Here is a 22830-nt window from a genome sequence, read left to right on the forward strand (position 1 = left end):
TATCAAGGTGATGAATTGGCAAAAAGCGCTCTGTTTAAGTAGCGTATAGATGTTGAGCCTGAATGTCAAAATTCGTAGCAAAGAGAAATTTTTTTTAATGTACATGGTGTGCCTAGTCTCAAAGCAACCTGTCACCATTCACAAGCCTTGAGAGGCAAGTTTAAGTATTTTAGTAGGGTAGATCAGCCATGAGTTTAACAACTGTGCCAACTTCTCCATAATTAAATTGAGAAGTCAAAAGTAAATAACCTTTGCCTCAGTGTGTACATAACCTAACAAAACAAATCAGTTGGAGAGTATGAAATCACATGACCAGCAAAGTTTTATGGTAGTTGATAGAATAGTCTGAAGATGGAAGCAGAAAGCATTTGCTTCATTACCCCACTCATTTTTTGATTGTACTAAACTCCCAGGCTTTTGTAAAAAGGCCTCAAAAGTCACATGCATCCTAATGAAAGATTTCTTTCCTCTGCAGAGTAATGGCCTTAAATTCACACAAGTCTGAAAAGAAGAAAAAGAAACTGTATAAAGACTCTCTCTCTCTGGCTGCCATGATCCGTAAATTTCAAAAGGAGAAGGAAGCCATGAGGAAGAAGGAATCTAGTCCAAAACCGCCAGTGACTGTTGCAGCCTCTACCCCTAGTAAAATTCCTTCTTCCTCTCTCAGTGCAGGAAACGATATTTCTGACTTGAATCTTAGGATCAATGATCCTGTCCTCTCCATTTTTGGTAGCACAAATGAACGTGAACTCATGCAAGAAGCTGAAAGTGCCCTGGAGATGTTGGGAGACATTGACTTTGACAAGTTGCTTGATGGCACTTCTGATGGCAGCCCAGTATCTGAGCTGTCAGGAGAAAATGGAAATGTCACTCAGGCAACCTACACCTCTCAGGTCATGACACCCAAGCAGGTGCCTGCCCTCCCAGAAGGTCTGCCTATACTACTTGAGAAGCGCATTGGAGACCTTCGAACAGTAAGTATGAATTCACTGGTAAAGGATTACATTCAAGAATCTGTATTTCTACTCAAATGAAACAGACACAGAGACAATGAAGGTCAATTGTTAAAGCAGTGCTTGTTTCACGGTGGAGACAAGGTTTTCTAAAGCTTCTGTGTATAATAACTTTTATTGTTCGTTTGAGGTTTTTTCCATAATGGAAATATCGGTGTTACTTTAATTTGAATGTTGATGAAATTGATGGATGCTTTCTTTCTTTGGAGGAAGAAATCTGAAATATGACAGCAGCTTACAAATGTCTTGGATTTTTGGCTTTGTAACATAACTGCTAACTTGCCAGTTTAAAATAACACAACAAACCCCACACCACAACCCAAAAAAACCCACCAAAACCCTCCACCCAGCTACAAGAAGAACGAATTCCAAAACAACCACAAAACTGAGTATTTTCTTTTGGAAAGTTAGCACGCAGTCCGAACTTGTTTAAAATATTAATGAAAAGTATTAAATCTACAACTTAAAAATATCTCAGTAGCTTATTGAAAGGGACCAGAGCTGTTAAGGTATGATGGGCTCCTTGTTTCAGTTGTGGATAAGTTGAGAATAAATTTGTTGTTTGATTATCCAGATTCTGATATTAAAATTTTTCCTTATTCATTACAAAGTGCAGCTTTTCCTTACTCAGCACAAATTTTGAAAAGCAGCTCAAGTTACTACCTTTTCAGAAAAATATAATTTGAACAGTAGCAGAGCTTGCTTTGCTACAGATAATGATAAAACATAATGTTTCTCACCTGTATGTAAATGGCTTATAATGTTCTTAGTCATTTTTAAATGTACCAAGCTAACTACAGCCAAGACGTTAATATCAGTTAAAGTGAGAGAGATTGTTTTGCCTATCCTTGAATACTCAGATTAATTTTACTATGAAGTAATAATAAGCTTTTAGCAAAACTGAAGAAGAACTGTAGTAGGCCAAAAGTCAGTGGCCTACCCCCCAAATTCATGCTGCTTCACAGTATAACAAGCTCCACACAGCTGGAAGAAAGCCTTAATTCAGTGGATCTTGGAAAAACCTAACTTTTCCATCCTGTGCTTTTGATAATGTCTTCTGGAAGTTTGATGCTGGCAGAACAAGTTTATCCATACACTTGGGGTAAAACTAGACTGTTGACGTAAAGACTCCAACTTTCTCACCTTCTTCTGTAAACGCAAATCAACTGACACATCGTCAGTGGGGGGAAAACGTCTTCTAAAAGGCAGGAAAAAAGAAATGGTTCTTGTCAAATACTTCACATGCTCACAGCTTTAGTGCTCTTGAGTGCAAAGAAAGCTAAGAAGTTTATAGAGCTGTAAGAAGAAGGCTGTGTTGCAGGAATATGATGTTTCTAGACTAAGAACAGTAATAAAAAACCCACTGACTAAATACAGCAAAAATTTCCTGACCTCCTTTTGTAGATGAATGCATTCTTGTTCCCTAAATGGGCAATTCTGAGCTACCATGACAGAAGACAATATTGTACACCTGCAGGAAAATTAGTAAAATGGCTTTTTCTCTATTGTGAAGGTAACTATCAAGATAATCTGTGGGGAAAAGAAAAAAAAACAAAATCCACAAAAACCAAGCAAACAACAAACCCCAACAAAACTAAACCCAAGCACAGTTCAGTGATAGTGATGCAGTTTTTGAATCTGGAAATTCAGCCAGAAACACTGTCCAGTGTGACAGTATAATGCTGAAACTATCTGCGTGGGACCAAAATGTCAAAACGTATCTTTCCTCCCCTTCATATAAACCAGAAGATGATGATAATCCTTGTATTAATTATGCTTAAAGATACTGCATTTAAGACTTTCAAACTTGTCTTTCTGGTATCCTATTACCTTCAAACACTTGTAGTAAAACAATTACTAGCAAACACCTTTCTAAATTTTTTTTTAGAAGGACAAATGCTTTGATAGTACCATCCCTTCAGCAGCTGAATTTACAGTAGAAAATAGTGAGCAGAACACAGTCATTATAGGAACTTAAATTCTGCTATCAGTGTTCATGACTGAACTGGTAAAGCATTCAGACAATGGACTACCTTATGTTTTTTGATAGAGTATCAGACTTCTGTTTTCCTGTGCAGTGTAGAGTTTACAATTCCAGTAAATATTTTTCTTCTCAACTTAAATGTGTCAGTTTACAAATAGCAAGAACAGGAAGTATTTCATAGTAACAAAGGAATTTTATCAAGCTAACACTTGCATTTATTTATAGTTTTTACCTAATTTGTCGCAGTATTGGAGATTTTTGATTATTTGAATATTCAGCCTTGTAGCATATTGGCTGCCTCTAGTATTTGTCAGTCAGTATGATGATACCATACATGCTTACATTTCTGCATGCATATTCTTTCCTAGCTTGCTGTCTGGTCCCAGTGCCAAAATAGAAGGTGACAATAAGCCTGTAAAAGTAGGGCTTTTTTTTATCTTGATTCCTATAAATCTGCAGAGTGGATGGGCACTAGAGAGAAGACCTTACTGATTTTTGTAGAATGGTGCAGGGAACTGGATTTCTCTAATAAGGTGTTACTGTTTGTGAAAAGAAGAATCTAGGTGATAGGAATAAAGATACAGTAATTCCCATGTAAAATCCTTTTGAGATCAGTAAAACCTTCTAATAAAAGGAAGTATGTATAGGAATAAGACTGAGATTTTTTTCCTACCCCCAGACAAACTTAGGAAGAGACCAAAAATATTAGAGGTATATTTTAAAGATGCTGAGAATGCTGCACAGCACCAGAAAAGAGGGACGAGGTATTCCTCTACATACATTATCCCTTTGTTGAAACACCAGTGAAGGATTAAGGCATATCTAAGAAGGCTGGAAAGTTGTAACTGGCTGAGGCAAATAATGGAGGTAGGAAAGGAGCCTTTCACAGACTGAAAGTAGAAATGTGTTGATGCTGTTGCCTGCTTGACTTGTCCTCTTTTTAAAGCAAACAGTGGTAGTGGAATGTAGCTGGTTGTGAGCTACATGTCTACCAATTTCTTTCTTTGTAGCTATTGGAAAGATGAATGTGTTAAAATCAGTGATCCACACAAATTATAAATGTAATGATTATTTGCCCTAGAGCAGGATGGTTTTATTTGAGTATAGTAACAACAACTGTCACGTTTTTTTCTAAACAGTTCAGTATAGTTTGGTTTTGGTTTTGTTTTTTTTTTCCAAAGTAATGCTGTTTTCCGGGAAATAAGAATATAATACAGCTGTAAAAGTAAAGATACAAAGGTTGTTGGGATTAACTGCTCTATGAACTTTTGGATATTCTTTATTGCTGTGTTACCAGGCCGCCAAGATGTTTGATGAAGAAGGCAGGAAGAAGTTTTTCACGCAAGACATGAATAATATTCTGCTGGAGTAAGTGCTTATCTGTACAACCTTCCCTTTTTGGAAAGGGGGTGAAAGGAAAAGTGCAGAAGAGGAAATATTATTGAGGTTGTTCCAACAAAGCCCTTAAAAGTCAATGAAGGTAGATCAGTCTAAGCTAGTTACTAGCTAAAGAGATTTATATATGAATATGATTCCTGTCATGACTGTCTGTCTTTATCCAGTGTAAAGCGTTTTGTAGTGCCCTGTGTCCTTCACTTCATATGTTAAATTCAACAAAACTGCCATTATTTCTTCCTGTACCCCACTTTCATGACTCAAAATACCTTCAGCTTTCATGAAGGAAAATTCCAGCTCTTTTTACTCTGTAATGCTTCAATTAAGTAGAAAGTTCTATGTTCATATTCTAAGAAACAAAAATAATCTCTAGGAGATTGTAGTAGTCAAAATTGTATCAAGATTGATGTGCAGTGGTGGGAGTAAATGAAATTTGAATAATGTTCAATGTTGCTGGAAAAGTATGCATTTGAACGGTTTCTTGCCATTGATGAAGACATCCTCTTTTTGTAAAAAAAGTTTATCTGAAAATGTTCCAAGCTGATATTTTTGGTGCACATAGCTAGAATATATTATGCATAAAAGCTTCCTTAGGTTTTTTTTTTTTAGCTGTCATTTTCATCTTGGGGTGCCTCAGTGGTTGACGGTCTCTTGTTTGTTTGCCAGTATTGAGCTACAGTTACAGGAGATAAATCCTGCCGTCCGCAATGGAGTGTACTCTCACCTTGAGGCTTTTGTGCCATGCAATAAGGACACACTAATAAAGCGTCTGAAAAAGTTACACCTCAATGTCCAGGTAAGGATAGGGAGATTAGCTCCAGCATGGATCAGTTATGTAATGGTGATGAGGACAGAGCACAGGAGAGTAGTGCAGCAGCCACACTGTCTCCAGTAAAGCAAAAGATTTTGGATCAGTTGTTAGATGAGCTTAAAAGTGCTTTTTTTTTTTTTTTTTGTGTGTGTGTATGTATGTGTAATTGCTGTTGTCACTACTTTAAATACAAGTAGTTTTAAGTATTTCAGGCCCTTTATTTGAGAATGAAGTGCTTTCATCTTGAAAGCTAGGTACAAGGTACATATCAAAGTAGCAGAACTAGAAAGCTACAATAATCATGGTTATGATAGGCTAAAAAAAATACCCATAACTATTACATGCACTTTTGTGTCAAGAAAAAAGAAAGGATAATAGATGACCCAGCCTGTGCTGTTTGTGCAAAATAGCCTTTGTGGCTAGGTCTTACAAATACTTTGTGTGTCATTTGCAGTTACTTTTCTCTTAGAGTGTGTTTTCGTATTGAAAAAAAAGTTATCTGTCATCTGAAGTATCCTGACCTGATTCTTCAGATGAAATCTAGGACTAAATCTTGCAGACAGTCTGAGGATCATGAATGCAGAGTCTCAAACTTGCTAAGAAGACAAACAGATTCATGTGCTGTTTTTAAGCAGTAAGACATAATAGCACATAGTTTTCCAGTTCTTCTCAGTAAGCAGTTATGATTAACACTGTGAAGTCAGGAGATGTAGGAAGAGAATTTAAAACATGGGGAAGTATATACTATATTACTTTAATGGTTGAAGTTCTTAATTTGGAGGTAATTCTAAATACATATTTTTTACCTTTGAAGTACATGGATTACATATAATAATTAATATTCAGATAATCTGATACATGTATATTGTTCATTAGCTAGGATGTTTTTATACCACAGCATTTTTTTTGGAAACTTGTATTAATTGTGTGCTTATTTGCAAGTGTCATCTTGTTCTTCCCCTCAGGTTTTCTTGCTTAGTTTGGTTTTAATAACTGTCTAATGAGATCATGCCATAATGTTTTGGGATATTCATGATAATTTTCCTTGTGGCTTTCATTGTTTCTAGTCTCAAGACTTGAATTTTTTCATACAATTTTTTTTTAAGTATATGCATTTCTATAATCCTGTTGCACCTAACAGGATTCAAGTGCCATGTAGGAAATGGCCGTTGCGGTCAGTAGTTAGTGCTGGGAATACTGTGTTAGGAGTGAGTGGGAAGTAATTTTTGTGAAACTATCCAAAGCACTTTTTACATTGCATCTAATAAGACTGATCTGGTGTTTCTCTTTTTACAGGATGACCGCTTGAGAGAACCACTGCAAAAGCTGAAACTGGCTGTCAGTAACGTCATGCCTGAACAGTTATGCAAGTATCAAGAGGACTGCCAGGCCCGCAATCAAGCCAAGAATGCCAAGTAAGTATTTTTGGAGTCTGTGCATGCCCGTTCTAGAGTCCAGCTGAAAGTCTGTCTCCACATTGTTCATTCCCTGAGCTCAGCAGAGTACTTGGCTTCAGTTTACAGGTGTCTGTAAATTTTGAACTGTACAAAAAAACTTGGTTTTGGGTAGGTGATGTTATCACACCTAGCTCTAGAAAGAAATTCCATTAACTGAGGTCTTAAGAGAAAGAAATTGTAAACTGACAAGTATGCTGGAGATTCTCAAAATGCCAGATTAATGGAGGAGGATGGTGTGTTCAGGGCCTTGATGTATTTTGCCCTTGTTCTTTATAATAGTTTCACTCGTCTTTCACTAATTTTAGACTTGGAGAAGCGTTAATAAACTGATAAGCTTCCTGCCATTTCTCAATAGAGACACTGTATAAAGTTTATAGCTAGTAGCCTTGATAGGATCCCTAAAATGTGTCCTTTTCACTTGTCTCTGAGGACCATGAAGCGGTAGGGAGATGAACTTTCAGGAGGGGTGTTATGAGAATCTGAAGACGAGTCTCTTTTTTTTTTGTTGTTGTTGTTTTTTGTTTGTTTTTTTTCCTAGCACCTAAACCCACACTCCTTACTCAAGGAAACATTTTGTCTCTGTATACCTATAAAGAAAATAATTGTTCTATCTGCAGGTTACAAGCGGAAGATGAACGAGAGAAAAATGGATCAGAGGAAGATGATGATGAGAAACCTGGAAAGAGGGTTGTGGGACCCAGAAAGAAGTTTCATTGGGATGACACAGTGAGGTGAGACAAAATCGCCTTTCCCACTAAGAATTATCACTGACTTCTTAAAGGGATCTCTGAGGGGATGTTACGCAATGCTTTTCAGAAATACACCTCTGAGAAATTTTTGGAGAGTGCTGGGGCTAAGCAGGCAAGCTAGAATGTTGCCCTCCTTTAACATGAAGGGCAATACCATCCTATGTCTGATGGGATTTTTCGCTGCTTTTTTATCTGTGTTACCCAAATTAATATTTTCCTGGTCCTAGGACTTTAAGCTTCTTTAAGCAAAGAATGCATGTAAGCAGAGTTACACCTGCTTCCCACCATTCTAGGAACAGGTCACAAAATGCTGTCAACCAATGAGCAGTAAAGATTTCTGCCACAACAGGGTAGATTTTCAAAGTTGGTGATGCTGTTTTGGCAAGCCTCCCAGTCTTTGGGCAAGCCAGCATCCAGAATGCATGAATCTTAACCCCTCCCATCCCCTCCGAAAACAAATTCTATGTTATCTCTCAAGAGCAACACAGATTCTTATCTGAAATTATGAAGTCTCACTTTTCTTTTTCCTCAAATAGATTTTAACTGAAAACTGAGATTACTGTTATTTAAATAATCTAGGTAGGTTTCTAAGCGAGCAAATCCTTCTAAATCAGATATTTCCCATGCAAGATATAAGCTAATTTTAATACAAATGTATGTATTATTTAAAAGGGCTGACGGACTTCTCACAGTGAGTCTTTTTTAGTATGTTAAGATGACAGGGAAGCAAGCTTCACAGAATATATAAAACTAGTATAGCTTAGACTGACCTGGAGGGAGCCATACTTAACGAGAGATATTTAAATCTGCTCTTCATTGAAGAGGCTCTGAAAGGCCAGTGTTACTTTGTGCACTTTTTTTATATTTGAGGACAGTAAAAGACAACATCATTGTCAGGAAGAATGTAAAGAGTGTAAAATGGATTTCACTTGCTTTTAGACATTCTCCATCTTAAACGAAATAGAGGTCACTGTGAGCAACATGAGATGTTTCAGCTATGAGGAAGCTAGAAAAAAAAAAGAAAGTAAAACCAAGTACAACATTATAGTAAGGATGGCAAGAAGCGAGCCATATGGTCTGCTGGAAATGGAGGAAAAGTGGTAGTGACAAATCATACCAGTTGTAGTAGCAAGCTTCCAAAAATTCCAATTGGAGCTGAGCTCTTCCTACAGATGGTGATGGGCAGCAGCTGTATAATGGTATCAGTCTTTCCATTTCTCAGCCTTTTTCTGTTGAGCTTTTGAAAGTATTGTTTCTTTCAGTACACCTATTGTGTCTTTTTGCAGGTCTCTGTTGTGTAATCTTGTCAAGATCAAGCTGGGATGCTATGAGCTAGAGCCAAATAGAAGTCAGTCTGCTGAAGATTACCTCAAAACCTTTATGGAAACAGAAGTGAAGCCACTTTGGCCTAAAGGCTGGATGCAAGCAAGGTAAGGTACCTGCTTTGTGTATCTATTAATCTTGGTACTAAATATTTCTTGGATCTTCTTTATTGTCATACATTTGACTGAAATAGATCCTGTTAATTTTGGTTAAAACTTCAAAATATGTCAGTGGAACTGAAATAATTTAGAAGATAGAAAATTAACTTCTGAAGAACATTCAGGCTTGTGTGCAAGCCTGAGAGCTAAAAGCCCAGTGTTGTCTTTGGAGAACTGTCTGCTGTTGTCATCTGCTGGAGACTGAATTTGTGACAGTTTGTAACACAGTGTGTGATGCTTCATTTGAGAGAGAGGTATGAGGAGTGGGGGGTAACTGCTGAGGAAGTTCTTTCTATGGTATAGAAAGTGATAGTAATATAGAAAGCAGCCATGCCTATATAACTTGCAGGCAGTCTGATAACACAGTGTAACATAGACTATAAGATTATAAACTGGAATTTCAACACCAGAGTTCACAAAACACTAAGGTTTGTGCTCTTTATTTCCTGTATGCAACGGGGATGCTCTGTGATGCTGTGGTTAAAAATTCACTTGTTTCTTGACGAAGACTTATACTTGTGTCCTACTGACTTAGGTGGAAACAACCACACAAAGGAGGGAAAATGAGAGCAATAGTAATCATTGTGAAATACAAATTTGACAGTTTTCAAATACTTTGAAGTGGAAGAAGAGAAGCAAATATAGGTGTTCTTTCCTTCTGTACATCTGCTGCAAAAGACAATTTCCCAGCAAATCTTTACTGTAAAAGCTTAATGATATATTATAAATGCTCCATTCCTGGCAGTGTTCAAGGCCAGGTTGGACGGAGTCTTGGGTTACATGGGTGGCGAGGCACCAGAACAGGCTGTCCAAAGAAGTGGTAAATGTTCCATCCCTGGCAGTGTTCAAGGCCAGGCTGGACAGAGTCTTGGGTGACGTGGTCTAGTGTGAGGTGTCCCTGCCCATGGCAGGGAGTTGGAACTAGGTGATCTTAAGGTCCTTTCCAACCTTAACTATATGATACATTAATACTAATCAATGAGATTGCCTTGATTGGAGATTACCTGCCCCAGGGAGCGTGAGCGACCAGGATCGCTGTGAACAGAGCGGGTCGAGGCAGTTTGTGCGGGTAGGCGAGCAGGATGGTGAGCACTCGTCGTATGACCAGGGCCCGGTCCGGGAGCTCTGGTCTGGCTGCCCCGGCGGTCACCAGTGTAGGCACCTAGACAGAGCTGATGAGAGGGGAGGCTGCAGTGCAGAGCTCGGGGTGTAGAGAGTGCCTGCACTGGTCTGGTGAGGGGAGGGTGCACGATGGGCAGGGCTGCACTCGGTGCTCCCTGGTGGAGGTCCTCCTGCAGCAGGTGGCTGAGCTGCGGGATGCTGTTAATAGGCTGCGAGATGTCAGGGAAGCTGAGAGTAAGCAGGAATGCTTGCTCCTGGCCCAAACTGTGCAGGGGCCTCGAGCTTCACCTCCAGCTCATGAAGGAAAGAGGGAGGCCTTTAACCTGGGAAGCTTGGAATTAGTGACAGAAAAAAACAACAAAAAAAAAGGAGGAAAAGGACAACCAAAAGCGAGGGGCTTCCCCCTAAATCTGTTGTCCCCACGCAGAACCGCTTTGCTGTCCTGCAGGGGGCTAACGAGGGAAAACACTAGAGCCAGAAACAGCTGGCTGATGCCCTGGTAAAGAAGATCTCTACTGGTGCTGCTAGGAAAAGGTGGCAGATCATAGTAGTAGGGGACTCTACACTGAAAGGGACAGAAGCACTTGTCTGCCAGCCAGACCCCATCTCAAGGGAGGTGTGTTGCCTACCGGAGGCACGGATCAGGGATGTGGCAGAGAAGCTGCTGCTCTAGTAAGTCCCACGGACTATTACCCACTCCTGGTGATACATGTGGGTGCTAGGGATATAGACAGTAGCAGCCTGGGGAACATAAAGAAGGATTACAGAGCCCTGGGGGAGGTGGTTAGGGGCTCTGGAGCTCAGATAGTCCTTTCGTCAAATCTCCAGGATACAGGGGAGGACCTAAAAAAAGCTAGGAGGATTAGTCAGGTTAATATAATGGTTAAAGGGGTGGTGTCATAGTCAGGGGTTTGGGTGCCTTGAACACGGGACCCAAGTTTGTAGGCCAGGTCTAGTGGGGGCTGATAAAGAAGGGAAAGAGCAGTTTTGGTAGGAGGCTTGCCAGACTGGTCAAGGAGGCTTTAAACTAGATGTGCTGGGGGAGGGGGGCATCATTCCATCCCAACACACCCAGTCAGTTGCCAGCACCTATAATAAATGCTCAGAGCAATGTAGAGATATCCCAGCCGCTCCAGCCAATGAGCCGGCTTCAGTTGGAGCTCGGCTCAGATGCCTCTATACAAACACCCGTGGCATGGGGAACAGACAAGAGGAATTAGAGATGTGTGCACATCTACAAGGGTATGATATAATAGGCATTGCAGAAACATGGTGGGGTGGCTCCTATGACTGGAGTGTTGGAATGGAAGGTTACAGGCTCTTTAGAAAAGACAGGCCTAGCAGGCAGGGAGGGGGAGTTGCCCTTTATGTTAGGGATAGGCTGGAGAGTATGGAACTCTGTCTGGGGACAGGTGAGCAGTCAACAGAGTTTGTGGGTCAGGGTTAAAGGGAATATAGCTATGGGAGACATTACTGTGGGGATCTGTTACAGACCGCCTGATCAAGGAGAACCTGCGGACGAAGCACTCCATAGACAGATAGGAAAAGCCTCACGCTCACAGGCCCTTGTTCTCATGGGTGACTTCAACCACCCTGACATCTGTTGGAAGGACGGTACGGCCCAGCACAAGGAATCCAGGAGGTTCCTCGATTGTGTGGAAGACAACTTCCTTCTGCAAGTAATAGAGGAGCCTACAAGGAGAGGTGCCATGCTTGACCTTGTGCTCACCAACAGGGAAGGACTTGTTGGAAATGTGATGCTCCAGGCCAGCCTTGGATGCAGCGATCACGAGATGTTCGAATTTGAGATCCTCAGGACAGTGAGAAGAGCATGCAGCAAGCTCACTCCTTGGGGGGGCCCAAGACTCTTGGTTGATATTCAAGGATCACCTGCTACAAGCTCAGGAGTGTTGCATCCCAACTAGAAGGAAGTGCAGCAGGAGGGCCAGGAGACCTCCTTGGATGGATAAGGAGCTCCTGAGGAAAATTCAAATGAAAAAAGAGGCTTATAAAAGGGGGAAGCAAGGTCAGGTGGCATGGGAAGAGTACAGGGATGTTGTCTGGGAAGCTAGGGACCAGGTTAGGAAAGCTAAGGCCCAGTTAGAATTAAACTTAGCTAGAGGTATTAAAGATAACAGGAAGGGATTCTACAGGTACATAGCAAAGAAAAAACAGACTAGGGAGAACATGGGCCCCTCAGGAAGTTCTCGGGAGAACTGACTACACAGGATTTGGAGAAGGCTGAGGTTCTGAATGACTTCTTTGCTTCGGTCTTCACTGGCAAAGGCTCTGACCAAACCACCCAAGTCTTGGAAGGCAGACGCAGGCACTGTGAGAGTGAAGACCTTGAGCCCACTGTAGGAGAGGATCTGGTTCGAGACCATCTTAAAAATCTGAACATGCACAAGTCCATGGGTCCTGATGAGATCCATCCGTGGGTCCTGAAGGAGCTGGCAAATGAAGTTGCGAAGCCGCTGGCCATCATATTTGAGAAATCATGGCAGTCAGGTGAAGTTCCCGATGACTGGAAAAAGGGAAATATAAGCCCCATTTTCAAGAAGGGGAAAATGGATGACCCGGGGAATTAGAGACCAGTCAGTCTCACCTCTGTGCCTGGCAAAATCTGGGAGCAAATTCTCCTGAAAGGCATGCTAAGGCACGTGAAAATCAACAAGGTGCTTGGTGACAGCCAGCATGGCTTCACTAAGGGGAAATCCTGCCTGACCAATTTGGTGGCCTTCTATGATGGGGCTACAGAACTGATGGACAGGGGTAGAGCAGTTGACGTCATCTACCTGGACTTGTGCAAAGTGTTTGACACTGTCCCACACGACGTCCTTGTCTCTAAATTGGAGAGACATCAATTTGATGGATGGACCCCTCGGTGGATAAAGAACTAGCTGGATGGCCGCACGCAAAGAGTTGTGGTCAATGGCTCAATGTCCGGCTGGAGACCAGTAACGAGTGGCATCCTTCAGGGATCAGTGTTGGGACCGTCTTGTTTAACATCTTTGTCGCTGACATGGACAGTGGGATTGAGTGTGCCCTCAGCAAGTTTGCCGATGACACCAAGCTGTGTGGTTCAGTTGATACTCTGGAGGGAAGGGATGCCATCCAGAGGGACCTCGACACGCTTGTGAGGTGGGCTCATGCCAACCTTATGAAGTTTAACCATGCCAAGTGCAAGGTCCTACACCTGGGTCGGAGCAATCCCAGGCACAGCTACAGGTTGGGCAGAGAAGAGATTCAAAGCAGCCCTGCGGAGAAGGACTTGGGGGTGTTGGTTGATGAGAAAATGAACATGAGCTGGCAGCGTGCGCTCGCAGCCTGGAAATCCAACCATATCCTGGGCTGCATCAGAAGGAGCGTGAGCAGCAGGTCAAAGGAGGTGATCCTGCCCCTTTACTCTGCTCTTGTGAGACCTCACCTGGAGTACTGTGTGCAGTTCTGGTGTCCTCAACATAAAAAGGACATGGAACTGTTGGAACAAGTCCAGAGAAGGGCCACGAGGATGATCAGGGGACTGGAGCACCTCCCGTGTGAAGACAGGCTGAGGAAGTTGGGGCTGTTCAGCCTGGAGGAGAGAAGGCTGCGTGGAGACCTCATAGCAGCCTTCCAGTATCTGAAGGGGGCCTCTGGAGATGCTGCCGAGGGACTCTTCATTAGTGACTGTAGTGACAGGACAAGGGGTAACGGGTTAAAACTTAAACAGGGGAAGTTTAGATTGGATCTAAGGAGGAAATTCTTTCCTGTTAGGGTGGTGAGGCACTGGAAGAGGTTGCCCAGGGAGGTTGTGAATGCTCCTGTCTGTGGCAGTGTTCACGACCAGGTTGGACAAGGCCTTGGGTGACATGGTTTAGTGTGAGGTGTCCCTGCCCATGGCAGGGGTGTTGGAACTAGATGATCTTAAGGTCCTTTCCAACCCTAATGATTCTATGATTCTAAGCTGTAAAGATAACTGTACTGATTGTTTCCTAGAATAGTCAGTGTAGAAAATGAGGTTGTAATAAGCTGTTTGTGAAACAGTAATGAAAGGAACAAATGAACCTTTACACTTCTTGGCATACAGCTGACTTATTTCTGTTCAAGGATCTAGCTTTGTATCATAAGTATGCTGATGAGTGAGAGGTTATCTCATATGAAGATTCTATTGAAGTAAACAAGATGTAGAATCCCATTTTAGTTTAAAAACACTAAACGGAGATCACTGATAGTGGCACAACAGTCAAGTGATAATGTGAGGTCATCCAAGAATACACAAGGAAAGCATGTTAAAACTTTGCTTTTGAAAGCGATATAACATACGGTTCTTTCCCTTCCATATGGTAAGCATGCTGAAAACTTTCTGTATAGCTTTGAAACTACCTATAAAAGGGATTTCAACACAAAAGGACAAAAATCAAACAAACCTAAAACCCCCCAAATGACTTCTCGCCTTATACAAAACAAAAAACCCCAAGCAAACAAAAAAACCTTTACCCACCAACAAACCAAATAAACACCAGGAGCTGCCTCAGCATAACTTTCTGTAGACCAGCAAGACTTCTTTTGCCAGCTAGGCAGTTTTGGTGCCATAGAAATTGTTCTGTATTTATAGGGAGGCACTTCACTGAGTTCTCTTTAGGAAGTGGTGTATTGTAATTTGTAGAGAAACAGTTACACATGGAAAGAGAAAAAGCAAGAATTTCAGGGAGTCTGATAGTGGTAGCTCCTAATACAGTACATTTTATTCATATGCTGGCTGGATGCTCAGTGTTGTTAATAAGTTAGAGTAAGGATTATCATGCTGAAGGATTTACTTTTATGCATGGTCTCAAGTGAGAAGGAGCTATGTAAGCTGGAAAAATGAAGGCTTTTAATGTTAAAAATGGGCTGCTGACTGCATTTCACAAGAAAGACTTCCTAATTGGAGTAGGTCTGTGGTACCAGAACTTTGTGGGATCAGCCTACAGGAAAAATTTCATGTGTGTTAGAAAAAAGTCTGTGACGTAAATATGTGTATGTTCAAAAATGAAGTGTAAGGAACAGGAAGTCTGTTTCCTTTAATTCCAAGAGTTTAATAATCATTGGAGGTCATCATGCATGTAGGCTTGGAGAACATTTATTTTGTGCAGGTCAAGCAGCATGCTTAACTTGAAATCATGATCAGAAAGAAACAATCTCATACTGATCTCTCATCAGTTTTTAAATCTGAATATATTTATGCAATGGTGGGGTTATCTTCCAAGTGTGTTCTTGCTTTGGAGCATACACTGCACTGTCCTTTCTTTGTACTGTAGCTTCTGTTCCTGTAGTAGTACACTTTTGTCTTGAACCCATAAGGATGATACTACAAGTTACTGGGGCCTGGATTAATTTTGGATTTTCATTCTCAAAAAGTTTAAGGAACAGACAAAGCACCAGGAAGGAGGTGTGAGAGAAAAATTCTGGAGAAATTTCTGGGTAGGACAGAAAGTGGCACATGGAACTTGTAGTAAAAGGAACATCTCATTACCTTATGTTCTTCATGGGCATTCATTAGTTCCTGATGGGGAGCAACGTAATACAGATTTGGAGTTTAGTATCGTAAAGAAAATGGGACAAAGTGGAATCTGAGAATTAAGGCACTGAAATGTAGCAAGAGGATGTCAATGTTTTCTTGCCAGATTATGAGATTTTGCATACATGGCTTTTCCATTAACTATTGCAGCTCTAAGGATGTGTTACTGGTGAAAAGCTCTTGTTTAGATAGCGGTTTATGATGTGATCACTGTTAGTGTGATAGTAGTGGTGTAGGATGATCTTGTCTGTTCTTGTTTGCCTACCCTGGAAACAGGGAAGAGGGCCAAGTTTTCATTAGTTGTCTACGTATAGCTGCATTTGGGTAGTAAAGCTGCAAGATAGGTACAGGTCGAGAATCATTTTCACTTCTCACTTGTCAGTTTATGGGTTGATAACAAGGAAATGAAAGCATGTGAACTGTTGAGATTTGTCATACCAACTCTTGCCATTCATTGGCTCTGTAGTAAAATGTCTGTTTAAGTCCAGTGTAGTGGAAGTCACAGAAATGGTACTCAATGGCCTGTGTAAAATATTGAAGAAAATCAAAAGCTGGCATGGCTGCTGTATTCTGACTTTTTTCCTCTGTTTTAAAAAACAAAGATAAAAAAACAGACACAAAAATAACACCAAAGCACAATAGACTAACCTCAAAACTCAAACTGTGATCAGTGTGTGACTACATAGTGTGAAGAGTTTATCATAATCCTTAATTTAATATTTGAAATGTCTCATTTGGTATTTGAGGAGAGAATTCAAAATTCTATTACATTGACTTGTGCTTGGCCATTCACTGAAGTGTTTTGAATGTAAACTTGAATTAGGGGTTTGGCGTTTTTTTTTTTTGTTGTTGTTTTTCATTGTTGTTTGTTTTTTGTTTTGTTTTGGGTTTTTTTGGCATTCTATTTATGGGTACCTGGAGCTACATCATGTTAGCAGTACAGACAAGCTACCTACTAGCTGCTTTGGGGACAGATGATCAAAGTGTTCTTCTGAAAATTCAAGGATATTTGCATATTTGGTGGTCATATGCTGATTGTCCCTGTAGAATCACCTTATGCTTCTTTACTTGTCACTCTTTTAGGATGCTTTTTAAAGAAAGCCGAAGTGTTCACAATCACCTCACTTCTGCTCCGTGAGTATAACATTTATAACTGCTATCTTTAGGTTCTTTGTAGTGTCTTCAGCCATCTTCTTGCTACATTTTTTTTTTTTTTTTTTGGACGGAGGAGAAAAGGGAGAGATTTTGGGATTTGTTTGAAGAAACTTATGATGTTAATGATAAGTAATGTTCTTGTGGCATGATATTTTAATTCATTTATGAAGTGGCTAGAGAAATCAAGAGGATATTCATTCTTGGATTAATGCCTTTAACTCAGAGTATTTCAAAGTGCTGTATGCTGTCTGAATTTTGCTGTACAGCATATTAAATTGAACTTAGAGGCTGCAGTTCTTCCTGCTCTTCATAAATATCTCTGTAACAACATAAGTCTGTGTATCTTAGTGGAATTTTACCTCTGTTTTCAATGACACTGTGTACCTCTGGGGACCTGTCCGCATTCAGCCAGAATTCAGATAAACAATTATGACTTTGAATAGCACACAAATTGCAATCTCTGTGAGAAATGATTGATACAGGATATTTTTATACATAACAAAACTGAGTCACGGTCCACCTACAGTAAGGTTGTCTTTTAACCAGGCATATTCCTAGTTGTGTGGGAAAGGAGAGAAAATGACCTATAAAATGTAAATCCTTTTGAAGAAATAGAAATGTGTGAAATGCCTAACTTAAAAATTGAAGCTGATGACTAATAATCCTTAATGCTGTCCTTCATTGCATAACTGCAGTTCGTGCTAAGATGTTCACTTACACTGCAGAAGACCCTGGAAGCTTGTTAAATGACTTCTTGCAACAAACAGAAGTTAGATACAACAGTGGAACAGTTTTTAAGCAACAGAACCCTTCTTTTCTTTGGGGGGGGGGGGGGAGAAAGCAACTGATTTTATGTGGTTTGAAATATAAATGAGAACACAAAGTATACTCCTCAGTGACAGAGCCATCAATGTAAAGTGAAATTACTTGATTTCTTTTTTTTTTTTTTTTTTTTTGGAATGTCTCTAAATTGGACAAGTAAAAAATGGCTCTCTTGATACATAACAGATTATATCAGCAATTTAGTGAATTTTGCATCTAAATGACTAGAGATACATGACCCAAAAATGGATTAAAGGTGTGCTTGTTCTCTCCCCCTCTGTATTTTAACTCATTTTCTGGATGTTTTATTATTAAAGCTGGATTACAGTAGTCATCTGTCATATCGGGATGGGGTAACAGTTAAAACCAAAGTGACTTGCCTTTCTGTTGTCTTCTGATGTACATGTGTATCCTCTGTTTTAGGGCAAAGAAGAAGGTGATTCTGGCCCCTAAACCCAAAGTGAAGGTAAATATGCCTGTTTAGATATCTGAATTTTATATGACCACTTGATACAAGCTGTTTCCTGCCTCTGATCCAGAAAAATTCTGGCAGAAGGATTCTGTCAGGAAATGCTGTAAGAGGTTATTGACTTGGTGCTGTAGTACTACAAAAAAAGTAGTTCAAAAGACTTCTGTATAGCTTTGTAACTTTAGGCTATATTAGCTCTTTGAAAATGACTATTAAGAGGTACTAGTTCCAATAAAATTGCACTTTTTTTTTTAGTGTTTTTTGTGTTCTTTGTCAGCTGTATTAAATTTGGTAAGACTGGAAAAATATGTGGTTGGGAGAATAGCGCAAGTTGATAGAGGTTCTTGTTAGACATGACTAGGTGTTGTCTTAGTTCAGTAGCGATTTTACCTAGCAGTCAGGTTAGCTACCCTGTTCTTCACAGATTATTCTTAACTGTGTGGGGCGCTCTTAGTTACAACAGTAACTAAGTGGAGCAACAGGTTTTAAACACAAATAGGTTTAAAAACACAAATATTGAATTAGCATGGAGGACTAAAAGTCCTAGATATCATAGGTAATACAAAAGTTTCAATAATAGACCTTCTTCAGTTCATCTGAATATACAGAATAACAGAATTTCACTAAAGAAGACTTTAGATCTACTCCAGAAAGGCTATTCAAACCTGTGTAATCTCTTCATTCTCAGGACTCCAGTCCAAAGAAAGAACAGAAAACTTGTATGTCTTCAGTCAGTTCAAGTTGCGCTACTGTACTGAGTTCCAGCACGCCTGTCTGCACCCCAGCCAGCTCTAGCTGCACACCAGCTCCAGAGACCATCTGTTTGGATGACTCACTGGATGAAGACCTCTCGTTCCACCCACCTTCACTGGACTCTATATCTGATGCTCTGGCAGTTATCAATAATGGTGCCAAGGGATCACCTCTTGGATCCACCATAGACCCACCAACACCCAGACCTCGTCCTGGACTGAGGGAAGAGAAACTAGCAAGCATTATGAGTAAGTTGCCCCTGGCAACTTCGAAGAAAGTAGAGCCCACTCAGACATCCCATTCATCAAGTCTTATTGCTGGTCACACAGGGCCAGTACCAAAGAAACCCCAGGACCTAATTCACACTGGTATTTCTTCAGGCCTTATTGCTGGATCTTCAATTCAAAATCCTAAGGTTTCCTTAGAGCCTTTGCCAGCCAAACTACTTCAGCAAGGACTACAGAGGTCAAGCCAGATCCAAGCCGCTTCTTCCTCTTCACAGACTCATGTTTCTTCCTCTAAGGCCCAAGCAGCTATTTCCGCCTCTCAGAGAACCAAGGATGCTAATATCTTGGTATCATCTTCTGAGGCTCAAGGTGGTTCTTCCTCAACATCGCAAGTGACAAAGGTGCACCAGCATTCAGCTGTACAGCAGAAATATGTATCTCCTTTACAAGCAACTATTAGTAAATCACAGACCAATCCAGTGGTGAAATTGAGTAGTAATCCCAAACTGTCTTGTTCATCACCAGTCATCAAGGCTCAAGATAAGTCCGTAGTATATCGCCTGCCTTTGTCTAATCCCTCGTCTGGAAGTGGCTCTCAAGTGTCTCACCCACTGGTTTCTCGGACAACATCCAGCACCTCTACCTCTAGTAACTATTTAGCCAAGGCTATGGTGTCACAAGTTTCTTCCCAGGGTTTCAAGCCTCCCTTCTCCATGGCTGCCTCTCCTAAACCTGCTGCCTCTCCCAAGCCCACTGCATCTAAACCCTCTGTCACACCCAAGCCCAGTGCATCACCTAAATTTTCATCCAAGTCCACCTCATCCCCCAGGCCTGCAACAACACCCAGTTCTTCCAGCTCAAGTGCACTAGTTTCTCAGAGTAGTCACTCCAGCAACAACCCCCTTCATAAACAGTCCAGTGGTGTAAATATCAGCAGGCAGTCCCCCACAGTGAATTTGCTGCCCTCTAATCGCACCTCAGGCCTTCAGCCTGCAAAGAACCCTCAGGCTTCTTCAAAATTGCCCAACTCTTCTCCTTCTGGAACTGTTGGTAAAAATAATCTGGGTGGAGTTGGAATGAATGTACCTGCCAGCAGAGGCAGTAACCTTAACTCAAGTGGAGCTAGTAGGACTAGTCTGTCTGGGGGAGCAGGAAGTGGAACACAGGGTGCTACTAAACAATTGTCAACTCCACACAGACCATCTTCTGCCTCAGGGTCTCCAGTTGTAGCAGCCAGTGTGCAGGTACGCATCTAACAAGTTTACATTTAAACCTTGCATTAATATTTATCACACTTATTTTGTAAACATTCTTTCTTACAGTATCTTGATTTGCAAATGTGTCATAAATTTAATGTTTATACTTTACTAAGCATAAATGTTAATACTGATGAAACTGATTCTCACTAGTGGATAGGTATTTCCAGCTAATGTGCAATTCAGGGATAGTGTGGAATGAATCCTCACTGTAAAATGTTGGTTGGTCTATTCTGCGAAACAGAATACACTTTCGTTTGTTTGTGTTAAGAACACTAGAAAAGGTAAGCCTTCTGTGGCCGTATTTCCAGGGGATGTGGTATTTTCTTGCATTATTGGGTTTGTGTATTCTTACATATTTGCCTATTTGTAATGGTGCTGGTCACATGAACAGGTGTATTGGTACATTTTTTGCCAAGCTCCATGAATAATTTGTGAAACTAGAGTTCAGTTGCTTGTGGTTTGAGTATAAAGCAAGACATATTTAAAGTTAACACATGCAGGGCTTTTATTTAGTATTTGTGATTAAACATGTATTTTATATCTTAGGGTCTAGTCAAACTGCATGAGACATCTCTAATATATAAATATCCTAGAAATTGTCTGAGAGCTATGCAGAACTTTAGCACTGGAGATAAAACAGTCATACAAAACAAATACTTTGAAAATACTGTTGTCCTAAACCCCATGCAAACCTATGATTTACTCAGAAGACAACTTGCTTTCCCAAATTGTGTGGTGTTCTTACTGGGAACTATTTAATTACTGAGCTGATTTGAGGTTTTGCTCTCTCTTACTCTATTCTGAGGTCTTCACTACTGAAGTAAACTTAGGCAATATCACTGTAAATCAGGGTCTTGGTGTACAGCAAATCAAAAGCTTTGTATTTTTCTGAACAGTGGACATAGCTGTTGTATGGAAGTGATGTATGCTCAGCTTTTAGCAATTGCTTGTAATTTTTTAGCTTGTTAGCAATTTTTTCTTAATGTAGCTGAATTACAGGAGGAAGTTTTTTGTAGTTTTTTTTTTTTATAGGACGTTTTTATGGTCTTTCATCCTACTGTACTGTAAGTCTGTTACAGTAAGCAAGAAATGTCTGGCAGGCTCTGACAGAGCCCTCTCATTATTTTGGGTACTTTGAATAAAAAAAAAAAACAACAACCCAACTAACCCACATGCTGTGCAAGGGCCACTGTGGTATCATTTAGAGTCTAGAGAAAAGGTGAGCCAGATACAGTCCGGTTTGGGTACTCTGGAAGGTGCCTAGTGGAGACAGAAAAAGCAACAGTGAATGGACTGGGAATGGAGTTGTTTCTTCCTGGCGCAATCAACAGAATCCAGTGGATACCATTTCTATGATGTAGAAGAAAATGTGAAATGGGTGTGGTGGTGCTTAAAGATGAAGGATGAGGGAAATAAATAGTATTGTGTTGGATGGTGAGATGAATTCTGGCAAATCTTCCTGTGGTTAAAGGCAAGTGATTTTTTTTTTTTTTTTTTTTTTTACTTATGATCTGGGAAATTAAATGTATTTTGGCAAATGCTGATGTTGAGCACTTGGGGGGGGGGGTGGGGGGGGTGGATAATCCAGTAACATGCATACTGTAATACAGCAAAATAAGATGTGTTGATATATAGGAGGGGGAAATCAGCTAGAGGTACTGAGCAGCACATAGTATCACTAAAATTAATGACTTTCTATGTGGGTGGTTTTGACACTTCAGAAGTTACTTTGGTAATCTCAGAATGGTTCAGAAGAATGGTGCAAGGCAGATAAACCATGGAATAGGGTTGTTGCTGCTGTGCAGACTGAAGTGTAGTCAGTGGAGTATGTTCAAGAGAAGATTAGAATCAAATTACCTCCCAGTCCAAGTACAATGAAGGGGAAGAGATTGGTGATAAGAGGGCTTTATATTTATTTCGCCTTAAAGATCCAATGGCTGCTGAACTTAATTCCAGAGTAGTTTTTAGGTGCAATGTATTAAGATACAAAGTACTGCAAACTGCAGTGGACCTCTTAAAACTCTGCATAAGGCTGAAAGTGAATCTCCTTTCCATAAAGTTTTACGGATTTAATTCCTATCTGAGATACTGTTAATCAGTCAGATGATGAGAATGGTACTTGAGTCGCTCATTAGAATGTTGTGTTGACATCTTCATCGTCTTCCTACATTGAAGATCAGACTAGATGATTTCATGTGATAATAAAGATGTTCCTAACTGGGAAGAATTTCCAAGAAGAGTTTCCCTCCTTTCCCCTTTTGATTGACACATATATTTACCAGAATATAAGCATACGCGTGCTGCAGCTCCACAGAAATTTTACTCTGGAATACTCTGTTAAGTTACATCTTAAGAATACAAAGCCAAAGTAATCTAAAATTCAGTGATTATAGTGTGATTTCCTTAAAAAGCTTCTACCTACCACTAGTACTCGTTAGCAGAATCTGGCTTAAAGATCTTAGTGACTCAGATTTATATGACCAGGATGAACCCTTTTATGAAGTGCTAATACAGGTGAAATAAATAGAAACATCTGAGCTGTGTCTCTCTTAGGGCATTCTCCATAGCCCTTTCCATCACTGAACTTCTCTCCC

General features: G+C 40.5%; 1 protein-coding gene across 3 annotated transcripts in view; it reads left to right on the plus strand.

Annotated features, from left to right (window-relative positions):
• The window catches only part of UBN2 (ubinuclein 2), a 52694-nt gene that overhangs the window by 24286 nt on the left and 5578 nt on the right, over positions 1-22830 (plus strand). For 2 of the 3 annotated variants that reach the window (XM_061450646.1, XM_061450645.1), the window contains exons 6-14: positions 476-974; positions 4295-4365; positions 5059-5188; positions 6500-6618; positions 7278-7391; positions 8696-8839; positions 16635-16685; positions 17952-17994; positions 18686-20221. In XM_061450646.1, coding sequence (XP_061306630.1) covers positions 476-974; positions 4295-4365; positions 5059-5188; positions 6500-6618; positions 7278-7391; positions 8696-8839; positions 16635-16685; positions 17952-17994; positions 18686-20221 — 2707 coding nt within the window. The remainder of the gene's footprint in view (positions 1-475; positions 975-4294; positions 4366-5058; positions 5189-6499; positions 6619-7277; positions 7392-8695; positions 8840-16634; positions 16686-17951; positions 17995-18685; positions 20222-22830) is intronic. The other variant, XM_061450647.1, reaches the window with a different exon arrangement.

The sequence above is a fragment of the Pezoporus flaviventris genome, unplaced genomic scaffold (assembly GCF_033815535.1).
Source record: "Pezoporus flaviventris isolate CSIRO_AGI_PZ_B2104156 unplaced genomic scaffold, CSIRO_AGI_Pfla_v1 ptg000011l, whole genome shotgun sequence".
NCBI lineage: Eukaryota > Metazoa > Chordata > Aves > Psittaciformes > Psittacidae > Pezoporus > Pezoporus flaviventris.